Raw genomic sequence first — 14,443 nt, forward strand, 5'->3', positions numbered from 1 at the left:
GTTTAGGATTAACTTTTTGTCATCCAATAATGATAATATCAAGCTGATCAAATAAAGATGTTTTTAATTTTTTTGTCATTAATACCCCAAATTATCTTTAATTCATCTGTAATCTACATGGTATCTAATTCCTTGACCCTCTCAAACTGTATCCCTACATGGTAGGTAAGGTAAGATCATTACTAATATCCTTGATTTTAAAATGACAAATAAATACATATTGTCACAGATGCAAATATCAAATGTTCAGAAAGTAACTAGACAATGGATATTTTAAGATCATGATTACATTATAGAACAACTATTTACTCTAAAATTTGCAAAAATAACTTGTTGGTCTATAATCTCCCAAAAAACCTAACATATGTCAAAGTGCAGGAAAGAGTCTTTTCTAAAGACCAAGAAAAACAGGGGGTCCTTGGTTTGCATTTATCAATGTGCATAATCTAAAAAAATTTTATCCCCAAACTTGAGCCATTAGTTGGATACTATAGAAGAAACATTTTTCATGATTTAAAAAAAATAATTTCAACTCCTTATATGAGACCTGTGTACCTGTATAAGTGACCCATATGTATAAGGGAAGAGCCACCCTTAACAAAGTTCACACTCATGTCACAGCCACCCAGTTAAATATTTTAATTGCAAAGTTAGTGTAATATTTACAAAATATATTTCTATGAAGCCCAAGTAGCTGTGAACCCAATGGCATGCCTCTTGAGAGAACTTAGAAATGTAGGAAGTAGCTCTAATTACATATTCAGATAAAATAAGCAAAAATTTGTTGAATTATTTAAGTCCATTTTATCTATTTGACATCACTGGCAAAATTATTCCTAAGAGACTTTGCTTTGTAGCCACTATACTAAAGAATACCATGTTTCTAGAATAACTGCATAGCTTACAAAACAGAACAGAGATCTCATCAGCTCCTTGTGGCACATTCTGTGGCTGCACCAATCAGGGTTGTTTCATGATCTGCTCTCTCTAACCACTCCATGTAGATTTATTCCTTAAGAGAAATACACTAGAAATCTGAGCCTCATTATACTGTAGTGGTGTAAATAGCATTGTGCTTACCATCAAAGTATCAAATCAGAGCTTCATAATAGGTGCTATTTTATTCTAACTGTTTTAAGCAGCCTAACCTCCCACAGCCCAAGTAATCTAGCATTCATAATCATCTTCAGTGCCCTGTAGGAGCCTTGCAGTTCAATACGTTGTGATCTTCAATTAGGTATCCTTGAGATAAATGGAAACAAGTACTTACATAGCATCTTACATCTTACATCTTCAGGAAATTCTATCCAATGAAACTAGGTGATTTAAAAAAGAAGTAGGGGTGCCTGGGTGGCTCAGTCGGTTAAGCATCCAACTTCGGCTCAGGTCACGATCTCACAGTTAGTGGGTTCGAGCCTCGCTTTGGGCTCTGTGCTGACAGCTCGGAGCCTGGACCTTGCTTCTGATTCTGTGTCTCCCTCTCTCTCTGCCCCTCCCCTGCTCATGCTGTCTCTCTCTGTCTCTCAAAAATAAATAAGTGTAAAAAAATTTTTTTTTAAAAAAAGAAGCAGTTTTTGAGATTACCAACTATTTAAATTCTGCCTCAGACTACCCAAACTGCCAGATTGGGAATAACCAAAAAAATAATCAAAGCCGCACCAATGGAATCAGCATATTTCTTCCAGGTTCAGATAAAGTGTAGTGAGGAGTGGTAACAAACACATGCTTGAGAGTGACAGGGCCTGTGTTTGCATCCTGGCATGGACACTGATCTACAAGCTGTATTAGTTTCCTATTGCTGCTGTAACAAATTACCACAAATTCAGTTGCTTAAAAACAACACCAGTTTATTGTCTTATAATTCTGTCAGTCAGCAGTCCTAAAATCAAGGTGTCGGCAGAGCCACATTCCTTCTGGAGGCTCTAAAAGAGAATTTGTCTCCCTGCCTTTTCCAGCTTCTGGAAGTACCTGGAATCCCTTGGCTTGTGGCCACTTCCTCCATCTCCAAAGCCAGCAACATAGCATTTTTAAGTCTATTAGTTTCTCTCTCTCTCTCTCTTTCTCTCTCTCTCTCTCACACACACACATAAACATATACACCCATTTTCACATCCACTGTAAGAGGTGGTTATCTTCATTTAGACACACAGATTCTGGAACTCAAACTTTAATGTGTCTAAGAGAATCTTTAAAATCTGGTTACAAAAATCAGCAGAACAATACCCCCTTCCATGCCAAGGTATGCCTCCTTCGAAGCCCAGATGGAACAGTGAGACCCTTATTTCAAAACTATTAACTAAAGTGCATGTGCATGCAACACACTCACACACATGTACACACACACACACACTTGCTAAAATGCATTTGTCTTCCTCCAGAAAGCAAAAGGCTGCATTCATCCTTGTATGCTATTGAAATTGTAGTCCCCAGGGACTCTCTCAGCTTCAAAGCTTACCATTCAACCTCCAAGCCACCCCCTTCATCAAGTGGGTAACAAATAAGGCCTTTTGTGTGTGCCAAGCATTTGTTTCATGTTTGCTGGGAAAAGAACAAAGGAACACAGAGCTCAGAACCAACACAGGAAGTGCTCAGGCCAGTTTGGAGAGGGAAAGAATGTTACTGAGCGAAGTTTGAATATGCGGTTCACTCTTTTAGTAATTCATTTGTTCTGAATGGTGAGAAGCAGATATAGAATTAAATTAATACTCCATCAGTTATTATTCCGTAATAAATATACTTCCTATATACAAGTAGACAAGTCCTATATAATTTACTGCTAAAAGAAGTGTAGGAGCAACTGACTAATTCCTAATTGTTTGTACAATTAGTAAAAAGACATATATGGCATTCCCGAGACTGTTACCCACTTCCTTCCTTCTGTTATAAGGAAATTTTGGTAGGCCTAGAATCTCTGCCAACATAATAGTGGCCTGGAAATTTCTGTTTAAACATTCAAAGAATATGAAATGTGTTACATCCTAGTCTATGTTGGCCGCTTGCCATGTTTAAATTTGAGACACCCAGCCAGGCGGCTTACCTCTAAAAGCCACTTCTTTCTCCTCACTTTGAGGTTCTTGCTAGCCACATAACACTCCTCATATTTCAGAGCATCTTAGCATTGGAAGGGGGTTCCCATCTCCTCCGGAAGACTCAGAGGAGATAAGCTGATGCTCTCAGGCCATTTTATGATAAATTTACTTCGTAGCATCCTCTGTAACCAATATCTTTGTCTCATTCTCTGTTTTATTCCCAGTGATGTTCCCCCTTTCTGTCAGCGTATGGATCTGCTTCTTGCCCAAAATAGAAAAACAACAGGGAGAATAGGAGGAGATTAACAAAGAGAAAAGCGTCACAAGTTGGCCACCAAAGAACGGAAATAACATTTGTTGAGTACCTTTTGTATGCCTAGCACTTCACATATTCAATATACAAATTAGATGAGTTAATCTTCACATCTTATCTAAAAGATAGACTTATTAATTCTGCATTTTTCAGAGGAGGAAACTGAAGCTCAGAGAAGTCAAGAAACTTACCACACAGCTAAGCAGTGGTAGAGTCCGGTCTTTCCACTTCACCATTAACATCCCATCACTGTGATTGTAATTGAAATCAGAAACTGAGAATTTCTCAATTCTGTATTGAGAATACAGCTTGACAAACTATCCTAAGGACGCTATAGGGGTGGTTAGCTCATGAGGACAGTGGTACTAAAGAAACCCAGGTTGTGAGTTCAACTGAGGTCTGACCCACCTTGAGTGCAAGGGGGGAGCAGATGGAAGAATGTTGAGATATCCACAAAAATCCATTCCCTACCAGGAGGACCTGCTGGGAGATCAAAGAAAGGGAGTGGTTCAGTCATAGTTGTAGACAGTGCCAGAAAGGGCTAACACAAGGATTTCTCTGTCACTTTGATGACTTTCCTAAACTAGCTGGGGGTAAAGTGATTCCAGGCCAGAAGTCAGCCTCTTCTGGTACTTGAGCTGGTAGAGAGGCAGGACTGGAGGGACCTTCCCTAATTGTAATTTTCCATTTCTCACAATGAGCTACTCAAACCCTGGTTACTTGCACTGTAAGAGAGAGAAGGATGAAGAGTTACAAAGCTTGCCTTTTTAATTCTCATTTGCCTAGTTTGCATCTGAACAAATGATTATTTCTGTCTTCACTAGAGTATTTAACACAATGTAATCAACCTGCTGGGAAGTTAAAGTGTAGCCCTTCTATGCCTTGTTATGTTGAAATTTAAATTTGCATATTAAACAGCAAAGGCATAACATGTGTACCTATTCATCAACTATGGATTATAAGATACTTCTCTAGTGTGAGCCCAAACAGCAAGCCGTTCTCTGATTGAACTGCTTAATTAAATAAAAAGTGATTAATAGCATTCCTTTATATCCTATATGCTTTAGTAGTTTGAAGTTTAAACACAAAGACATTTAAAAAGTTTTCCAAATCTTCCTCATAACTGTTTTGCAAACTTTCATCCCTGGTAAAGCTGGTCTAAGTCCTATTTTGTGGGTTTGTACTGTGCCAAGTAAAGGAGAACACACGGCAAACTTTCCATTCTAAACACAGACCATCTTTACAAATCAACGGTCATCTCACTTAATTTCATACTTCTGACCACAATATTCTTCTGCACCTAACTGAATCCTATTTTTAAAAATAATTTCAGAGCAGTGAGTGGGCTTATCTTAACCTCTTCCATGTTTAACAGTATTGACCACAGGCTTAGATCTCCTTGACCTGAGTGAACCCGTCTCTCAAACCCAAACCAAAGCCAAGAAGTTGGAGGCCTCATCGAAAACCTCATCCCTCAAGAAAAAGGCTGATGGATCTGAACTCATCAGTGCGGATGCTGAGCAGAGAGGCCAGCCTCTCCGAGGCCCAGAGACTTCATCCTTAGATTTAGGTAAGGTAATAGCATGTGTCGCCTGCTGCTTGCTCCTGCCTTAATACAAGGAAATTCCACAAATGACATTAAAACCATGGGAAAGGAGTAGAAAAGATTAATTCCATGTAGGAAATGGGCAGCACACACTTTTGTTCTTGGATTAAATAGCAGTTGGGGCATTCAATTTTGCATAACTGATGTGGATTCATTCATTTATTTATTCAACCCACATGTGTCAAATTCTTGATAGATGGCAGGTGCCATATGAGGCATTGGAGTTACAAGTAAGAATAACACATGAATCTTGCTCTCTAGGAGAATTTAGTCTAGATTGGGAGGTAGCCAGTTGAGAGAGAGAGAAACTAACTTTAACACAAGGTCCAGGAACAGCCATCCAGAACATGTAACATGCATGGGGATGTATCTGATACAATAGTAACAGCTACCATTTATTGATGGCTTATAATGTCCAGGGCTATGCTTGCATGATTTACATGTATTAGCCCATTAATTCATCATAACTCTGAAATAAGTGAGGAAACAGGTTTTCAAATTTAAATAATCTGCCCAAGATCTCAATATAAGAAAGAGCTAGAATTTGAGGCTAGTTCTGATTAACGTCAAAGCCCATCCTGTTTTCTACTGTATATCTTCCTGAAAAAGGAAAGCTTAATTCATCTCATGCAACCAGTCAAATTAAGGTCTGCTTTATCAGGAGAAAGAAAAACGACAAGTATTTCAGAACATGTCCCCTCTCCCCTGCCATGTCCCTCTCTGAGGCCTTTGTCTTTGGAGAAAAACTTTATAAGTATCTCCAGTACTTCCTCACTATCCATGTGTTCTAGGTTTAGTCAGTTGTACAAATGAATAAATGAAATTTACACACTTATGTAAGGATATATTAAGTTCATAACAATATAACACAATAAACTTAAAAATGAGACTTTTATGTCTCTGCTTTTAAGAAGATGTTCTGTGAAGAAGTCATAAAAATACTTAAAGAACTATGGAGGACATTGACTACCTCCTATCTTTCTATAAATTAAACCTATCTTTCTATAAATTAAAAAACTGGACCCCAAGGCTGTTTAAGTGATTTATTTACAGTCACACACTTATTAATGAAAATGAACCCAGCCAAGTTCTTTAACTGTAAGAATTAAACCACGGGGAAAAAAATTGTTCTAGCATTCTCTTGACTTTCTCCATTGCATCTTTACTTTCTCTTCCCATTATTAATTCACTCCTTTGATGAACTTAATCAGTTTATACAAAACCTGTGAAAAGTGTTCCACTTTCTTCTCACCTCCTTTTAACAGTGAGGCTCATCTCTTTAAACAGATTTTTTTTTCATTTATTTCTTTTTTTTTTTAATTTACATCCAAGTTAGCATATAGTGCAACAATGATTTCAGGAGTAGATTCCTTAATGCCCCTTACCCATTCAGCCCATCCCCCCTCCCACAACCTCTTCACCAACCCTCTGTTTGATCTCTATATTTAAGAGTCTCTTATGTTTTGTCCCCTTCCCTGTTTTTATATTATTTTTGCTTACCTTCCCTTAAATTCATCTGTTTTGTATCTTAAAGTCCTCATATGAGTGAAGTCATATATTTGTCTTTCTCTGACTAATTTCGCTTAGCATAATACCCTCCAGTTCCATCCACGTAGTTGCAAATGGCAAGATTTCATTCTTTTTGATTGCCGAGTAATACTCCATTGTATATATATATATACCACATCTTCCCGGATATTTGGGTTCTTTCCATACTTTGGCTATTGTTGATAGGGCTACTATAAACATGGGGGTGCATGTGCCCCTTCGAAACAGCAAACCTATATCCCTTGGATAAATACCTAGTAGTGCAATTGCTGGGTGGTAGGGTAGTTCTATTTTTAATTTTTTGAGGAACCTCCATACTGTTTTCCAGAGTGGCTGCACCAGTTTGCATTCCCACCAGCAGTGCAAAAGAGATCCTCTTTCTCTGCATCCTCATCAACATCGGTTTTTCCTGAATTGTTAATGTTAGCCATTCTGACAGGTGTGAAGTGGTATCTCATTGTGGTTTCCATTTGTATTTTCCTGATGATGAGTCATGTTGAGCATTTTTTCATGTATCTGTCAGCCATCTGGATGTCTTTGGAGAAGTGTCTATTCATGTCTTTTGCCCATTTCTTCACTGGATTCTTTGTTTTTTGGGTGTTGAGTTTCATAAGTTCTTTATAGATTTTGGATATTACCCCTTGGTCTGATATGTCGTTTGCAAATATCTTCTCCCATTTCATCAGTTGCCTTTTAGTTTTGCTGATTGTTTCCTTCACTGTGCAGAAGCTTTTTATTTTGTTGAGGTCCCAATAGTTCACTTTTGCTTTTGTTTCCCTTGCTTCTGGAGACGTGTTGAGTAAGAAGTTGCTATGGCCATGGTCAAAGAAGTTTTTGCCTGCTTTCTCCTCTAGGATTTTGATGGCTTCCTGTCTTACATTTAGGTCTTTCATTCATTTTGAGTTTATTTTTGCATATGGTGTAAGAAAGTGGTCCAGGTTCATTTTTCTGCATGTCGCTGTCAAGTTTTCCCAGCACCATTTGCTGAAGAGATTGTCTTTATTCTACTGGATATTCTTTCCTGCTTTGTCAAAGATTAGTTAGCCATACGTTTGTGGGTCCATTTCTGGGTTCTGTATTCTGTTGCATTGATCTGAGTGTGTTTTTGTGCCAGTACCATTCTGTCTTGATGATTACAGGTTTGTAATACATCTTGAAGTTCAGGATTGTGTTGCCTCCAGCTTTGGTTTTCTTTTTTAAGATTGCTTTACTATTTGGGGTCTTTTCTGGTTCCATACAAATTTTAGGATTGTTTGTTCTAGCTCTGTGAAGAATGCTGGTGTTATTTTGATAGGGATGGCATAAACAGAATTTCTTTTTATAAACATGCCAGAAGTGTCTCAAAGTCACCTCCTTAGCTAGAGGCAGGTAGGATAGTACTCCATATGTTCATTCCATGGGGGTTCCATGGACTCATACACAGAATTCAGAATGCACACAGCTCTTGAAACAAATTCAGGTAAAAGAACTTGATTGTTTAACTATAAGTAAACCAATGTTTCTTAATGAGTCTCATTTTTATTTAGCTGCACATGTTTTAATTAATTTTCATGCAACCTTAAAACACTGGTCTTAGGTTTAGGAGCATCAGTTGAGTGAAGTTCACTTGTATAAAACTTCTTAATCTTGATCTCTCTTCTGTCTGTATCTCATATTCCACTGTCCTTTTACCCCTTTCCCATCTCCTTCATAGACATTCAAACACAACTGGAAAAATGGGATGATGTTAAGTTTCATGGAGATCGAAATAGCAAGGGGCATCCAATGGCAGAAAGAAAATCATGCTCTTCTAGAACTGGATCAAAGGAACTCTTATGGTAAGATATTGTAATATCAGAAAATAGCTATTGATGTGTCAACTGTATGGGTATTTCTCCTATGTACTGAAATAGCCAATGAGTTAAATCAATCCAAATACTTGGTGCCATGTATAACCCCCTATGTATCAATGTTAGTTATCATAGCTTCTAAAACTAAGTATTAAATCTGAATTGTCAAAAATTCAACCAATAATGACTTTGGTAGATTCATAACCAGTATTCAATATTTCTTTAATATTTGTTGATAATTTTCTGAATGTGTAACTGAGCCGATCAATAAAAATAGGTTTATGTATGTATGTACATATGTGTGCATATTCAATATATTATATGAATGGCAGTTAAATTAAATGTTTCTGGTTACACAGGTAACCTTTTCTGACTATCTTAATCATCATTGTCAGATAATACACTAATTAAGAACAATCTGTGGATGCTCATGAGAAAAATTGGCCACCTGAATTTTACCATGTTTTTAAGTCTTCCTGAAGGGCAACATGTTTCAGTCTCCTGTTGCCCCTTGTACATCTCCACTTATTGTGACATTTCAAATTCTGTGTAAAGATCAAATCACACCTGGGTCACTGTGAGACACTCCCCTCCCAAAATACTTTTAATAAAGCAGAACTGTTTGTAAGAAAAATGGGATTGCGTTTATTTACTTTTTGTACATAATTGAACTGAATTCTAAATCAATCAGATTTAGATTATGCCTAGCACACTGCAGCCACTTAAACTTCAAACGTGGTTGTGTAAAATGATATAAAAGCTCTCTTTTTCATCAAAACTCTGATGAGAGCTTTGTTATCATGACTCTCAATGATCCAAATTAACTCAGTTTCTTGACTGTCTTCCTAGTTGAATTTGTTTCTTGATGTAATCTCCTTTTTTCATCCCCTCTAGGTCCTCAGAACACAGATCTCAACCAGAACTAAGTGGTGGGAAAAGCGCCCTGAACTCTGAGTCGGCTTCAGAATTGGAATTAGTGCCTCCAACACAGGTCACAAAGCTGATTCTTTAATCCACCCACCTTTTCTAATAGATAATTTATATCATAAATATTTTATTTAAATTTTCCCAAAAAAAAGTTTGAAGTATTTTTTTTCTGTATTTCATATGCTTTCTCAGTAATCTGTCTCAAAGCTTGAGACAAATAATGATATATGTGTCTATTTGGCTGGAACATGTCTCAACGAATTCACTATATATTTAGCACTTTTTCTTTGTTCTACCATTTACTTTTCGATCGTTTTGCAATATAAAATCTCTTCTACTCCAGTATTAGCAAAATTTATATAACAAAACACAAAAAAGAGGAACTTACCTATTGACTCTTCATTCACATGTATGCCCTGTGGACCAAGGTACTTACATATCAGGATCCTGACTGTCACATTAAAGTAAATTTCATGTTGAAGAATTAATAATTACAGTATTAGCAGCAATTATAATAGTAAGAGCTACCATTTGTGAATGCCCACTAAGTATTAGGAACTTTACTATGTGCTTTTAATATGTTACATCCAATACTCAAATAATCCTATGAATTGTTATTAGCCTCATTTTAAGGATCCTTTAAAGAGTCTTGGTAAAGTCAAAATCCTTTTTCTGAGACACCCAACTAGTCACTGATGGAAGTATGGTATGAACTGGATCTATCTGTCCACTACTTGACCCTCAACTCCAGTGTAACTGGCTTGTCTCTAACTAGTTCTCTCCTTTGGGTAATACTACAAAGAAGGCCAAAGTCAGCCTCAATCTTTTCATTGGCACAAACACTCTCTAAGGATGCAGCCTTGATCTAAAACCACAAAGATCTCTTAAGAAATGTGTCTACATTCATGCATTCTGCAATCTAGTTGAAAGTAAGTGAGATGGAGTAAGCAAGAGAAATTTTCTTGAATTTACTAGATCAGACTAAGAGATACTGTGAGGTGAAGTAAAGGGATAATTATGATAATAGCAAATATTATTGATTGTTATGATAAAGTCTTCTAATAATACATGTTAGCTCATTTGATCCTGACAAATGGCTATATGAGGTAAGTTTATTTATTACCCTTATTTCGTAGATGGGAAACTAAGACACAGTGAGATTAGGAAAATTGTCCATGCACCCAGAACTGGTAAGCAGCCTAGAGCAGGAGGACACGGATAAGAAATGTTGAGGCAAAGGAAGACCACTGGAATCAACCACTAAGAGAACCGACTCCTGTCCCCATTTCTAACATTCACTGGAGAGGAGTGGGCATTACTGCTTCCAGGACTCTGCTGGAAAACAAGTCAGCTCACTTCCAGAACAAATAAACCTAGAAAGCTTAATGAATTGTAAATATAGCATAAAAATGTATTTTCATCCTCTGTATTCATTCTAAATGTATTTTTTTAATTGATAACGTTTATTAGAGAAACATTCTTATTAAGTGCATTAGAGATTTAGATTCAGCTAAAGTAATTGGTACTGTTTCATAACCTGGAATCCTTGGGAAAATTTAATGTAGCAATAGAACATTTGTTTCTGTAGAGCGGGAGATTTGGCACAGGTCGGCTGTGTTCTACCCAACGCTGGAGGGGCAGAGGATCAACTGGGGCCCTCAGTTGCCGTGGAGACCCACAATGCATTTATCTTGTTATTCCAATGACTGCTCCTCTCCTGCTGGTTGTCTGATTTCATCCCACTACAGCATCCTTCCTCTTGCTCACTGGTGTGCCTTTAAGCAAACACAATGTGCTTTGGAAAATTTGTGTGGGATTCCCGATATTGTCCTCCAAAACATAATTTAAAATGCACCATGACAGTTCTGTCTAGATAAATTGTCATGAATCCTTTACAGGCTCACCAATTATATGTAAAGAATTTATCCCTTAATTTGCTTTTTTTTGTGTTTGTGACGTTTATCCATTTTTGAGAGACAGAGCACAAGCAGGGGTGGGTCAGAGAGAGAGAGGGAGACACAAAATCTAAAGCAGGCTGCAGGCTCTGAGCTGTCAGTACAGAGCCCAAAACAGGGCTCGAACTCACAGTGAGATCATGACCTGAGCCGAAGCTGGATGCTCAAACGACTGAGCCACCCAGGCGCCTCCCCCCCCCCCTTAATTTGCTTTTTTAAAAACACTGCATGCTTTTCAAGATTTTTCTAAACTAGGAAAATCATAATCTCCTAGTTTTAAGTCTACCGTATGGTTAAATGAGGACAATTTCATGAATTGGGGAATTTAATCATCTGAAATACTAAATCACTCAAAGCAGCAAGAGCATAGGCTGATTAACCTAATTGTAATAAAAGACAGGAAGGTGTTTTAACTGTTAGAAACATACTGCCCTTAAATATATGATCTTTCTAGGTAGATAAGATGATGAAGGTGATATAAAAATTCAACTTAAAACTGGCTTGCAGACTATTCAAATAAACGATTTCAGCTTACCAAAACTTATTTCTGCTCCACTATCACACAGATAGCTCATGGGAAAATCAAGGAAATGTTTTCTTCTCTCTCAAACCAACATAAATTATCTTAGGTTCAACAGGTAACAGGTGAGGAGCTATTTGCAAGCTTTATTTAAAAATCATATTTCAGGGGCACCTGAGTGGCTTAGTCAGTTACGTGCCAACTTTGGCTCAGGTCATGATCTTGCAGCTGATAAGTTTGAGCCCCGCGTCAGGCTCTGCACTGACAGCTGGGAGCCTGGAGCCCGCTTCAGATTCCATGTCTCCCTCTCTCTCTGCCCCTCCCCTTCTTGCACTCTCTTTCTCTCTCTTTCAAAAATAAATAAACATTAAAAAAATTTTTAATCATATTTCAAAAAAATTATATTTCAGAATCACAAAGAAAATGGAGAATTCTTATGTCAGCTCCTTTTCTTTTCAAAATGGAGAACAGGAAAAGCATAGTCTGGTCTCTTTCAAATAGTGTTTTGAATACACTAATCAGTGGCAGGAGATTATGATAAATTATATAATCTCTATGTATTTAAGAATAAAGTTTCGGGGCATCAGGGTGGCTCAGTCAGTTAAGCATCAGATTTGGCTCAGGTCATGATCTCGGGTTTTGTGGGTTCGAGCCCATGTCAGGTTCTGTGCTGATAGTTCAGAGCCTGGAGCCTGCTTTGGATTCTGTGTCTCCCTCTCTCTCTGCCCCTCCCCTGCTTATTCTCTCTCTCTCTCTCTCTCAAAGATAAATAAACATTAAAAATTTTTAAAAATAAAACAATAAAGTTTCTTGACACGCAACCATGTAATTAGTATTCCCTGAAGTTAATTGTTTAAAGAAATCATACAATCTGAAAAATTAGAAAACGCTTGAAATGTTGAGGCAAAACACAGGTAATGATGTAAAATTAGCTTTTTCTATAAGTGGGTTGAGATAGAGGTGGGGCAAAAAAAAATGAACCCAGCTTTTGCTGGAAAGTGACAGTTAAGCATTTCTTTGCCAAGTCTGGACACTGGAAGGATAGCTCCGAGACGGGTTCTTGCCAATTGAAGTTGGACTTAAGCTGCAGGAACCAGGCTCTCCAGTACTTAGTCATAGTTATGCTGCTCTCTGATTTTGCTGACCTCCACATAGAAAATGCTTCCTTCCATATAATCATAATTCCATCAAGTTGGCAGTATCCCAAGCCAGAACAACTGCAACTTTTTTTTTAATTTTTTTTTGACATTTATTATCTTTGAGAGACAGAGACAGAGCGTGAGAGGGGTAGGGGCAGAGAGAGAGGGAGACACAGAATCTGAAGCAAGCTCCAGGCTCCGAGCTGTCAACACAGAGCCCTACGTGGGGCTTGAACTCACAAGCTGTGAGATCATGACCTGAGCTGAAGTGAGACGCTCAACCCACTGAGCCACCCAGGCGCCCCTGAACAATTGTAACTTTAAGACACAAGTGCAGATATGTTTTCTAAATTCTTAAAGGAGCAATACAACAGAAATGCATTCTTAATAGCTGTCCTATTACACACCTCATGTGTATAAATGAAATATTTCAAACATATTATTTGAAATTCTTGCAATAATCTTGGAAATCAATATCCCCATTTCTCACATGAGAAATTCACCTTAAAAAGAAGTAGCAAAGGGAAGAAGAGCCAGCCTTCAAATCACCCATCAGCTTCTAAAGCCCTGTTCCTACCCACAAGCCACCTCATATCAACTACACCAAGCTTATTCACCCGAGAGAACTCACAAACCATCTATTTCCCTTCTCATTGCAGTCCCTGATTATTACTTACATTTCTAGGATTAAGATGAGTTAAGGGATTTTAAAGAATATCACTTTCTTCCAGAAGCTTTGTAAGATAAATTAGGATTGCCATTGGATCTGAGGCCATGCACAATTTTGTGCCTCCCTCCCAAATTCATTCGGAACCTCTACTCTCTGCAATACTAATAGTTTGCATTTAAGCCCATTTCAGTTCAGCAAATGTGATTGAATGTCAACCCTCCAAAAGCTACAAGTAAGGCAGTGAAAAAATTAGAAAAAGGAGTTCAGTTATAAGAAGTATCAAGACCTTATGTCTATTAGAAACAATTAGATGGTACACTATGTAGTTTTGCTTGTTGGAAGACAGTGCAGGATCCACATCAACATCCCTTCTTCCCTCTTGACAGCACACCAATGAGGTGTGAGTGAGCTACCAATGAGGAAGGAAGCAAAGATAGAAGGAAGGAACAAAGAAAAGGCAGAAGGGCAAGAAGAGCAGGAAGGCAAGAAGGAAGGAAAGAAATATGGAAGATCACTTTCAGCATAGTAGGAAATCTGCACATAGTAGGGACTCAACAAATACTTGCTGAAGTGGAAAAATAAGAGAATACTAACAGAGGAGAAACAACTCTTGTCAAATTTAACAATTTGAAAGTAGTGGCTAATTATTGTTTAACTAAAGAGCAGATCAAAATAAAAATAACATAACAAAATTTTATTCTTTTAGCATTTCAGAAGCTAGTTTCAAAAATAATTTTTAGTTACTCATGATAATAGACTATCCCTCTCTTTTCAAAATCAGCACTGATTTGCTTCAATGTTCTACAACATAGAATTTCATAATGGTACGGAGATGGGAACCATATGTGCCCGCCTTGCACAAAGCTCTAGAAATTTGCTCTGACACATAAGGTACGACTTTTTTGTG

General features: G+C 37.6%; 1 protein-coding gene across 12 annotated transcripts in view; it reads left to right on the top strand.

Annotated features, from left to right (window-relative positions):
- Positions 1–14,443, top strand: part of PEX5L (peroxisomal biogenesis factor 5 like) — a 228,092-nt gene that overhangs the window by 139,450 nt on the left and 74,199 nt on the right. For all 12 annotated transcript variants that reach the window (XM_019463248.2, XM_019463250.2, XM_053903615.1 and 9 more), the window contains 3 exons: positions 4,718–4,912; positions 8,190–8,313; positions 9,220–9,316. In XM_019463248.2, the coding sequence (XP_019318793.1) occupies positions 4,718–4,912; positions 8,190–8,313; positions 9,220–9,316 (416 nt within the window). The remainder of the gene's footprint in view (positions 1–4,717; positions 4,913–8,189; positions 8,314–9,219; positions 9,317–14,443) is intronic.

The sequence above is a fragment of the Panthera pardus genome, unplaced genomic scaffold (assembly GCF_024362965.1).
Source record: "Panthera pardus isolate Hobbes unplaced genomic scaffold, ASM2436296v1 HiC_scaffold_16, whole genome shotgun sequence".
In the NCBI taxonomy this organism is placed as follows: Eukaryota; Metazoa; Chordata; class Mammalia; order Carnivora; family Felidae; genus Panthera; species Panthera pardus.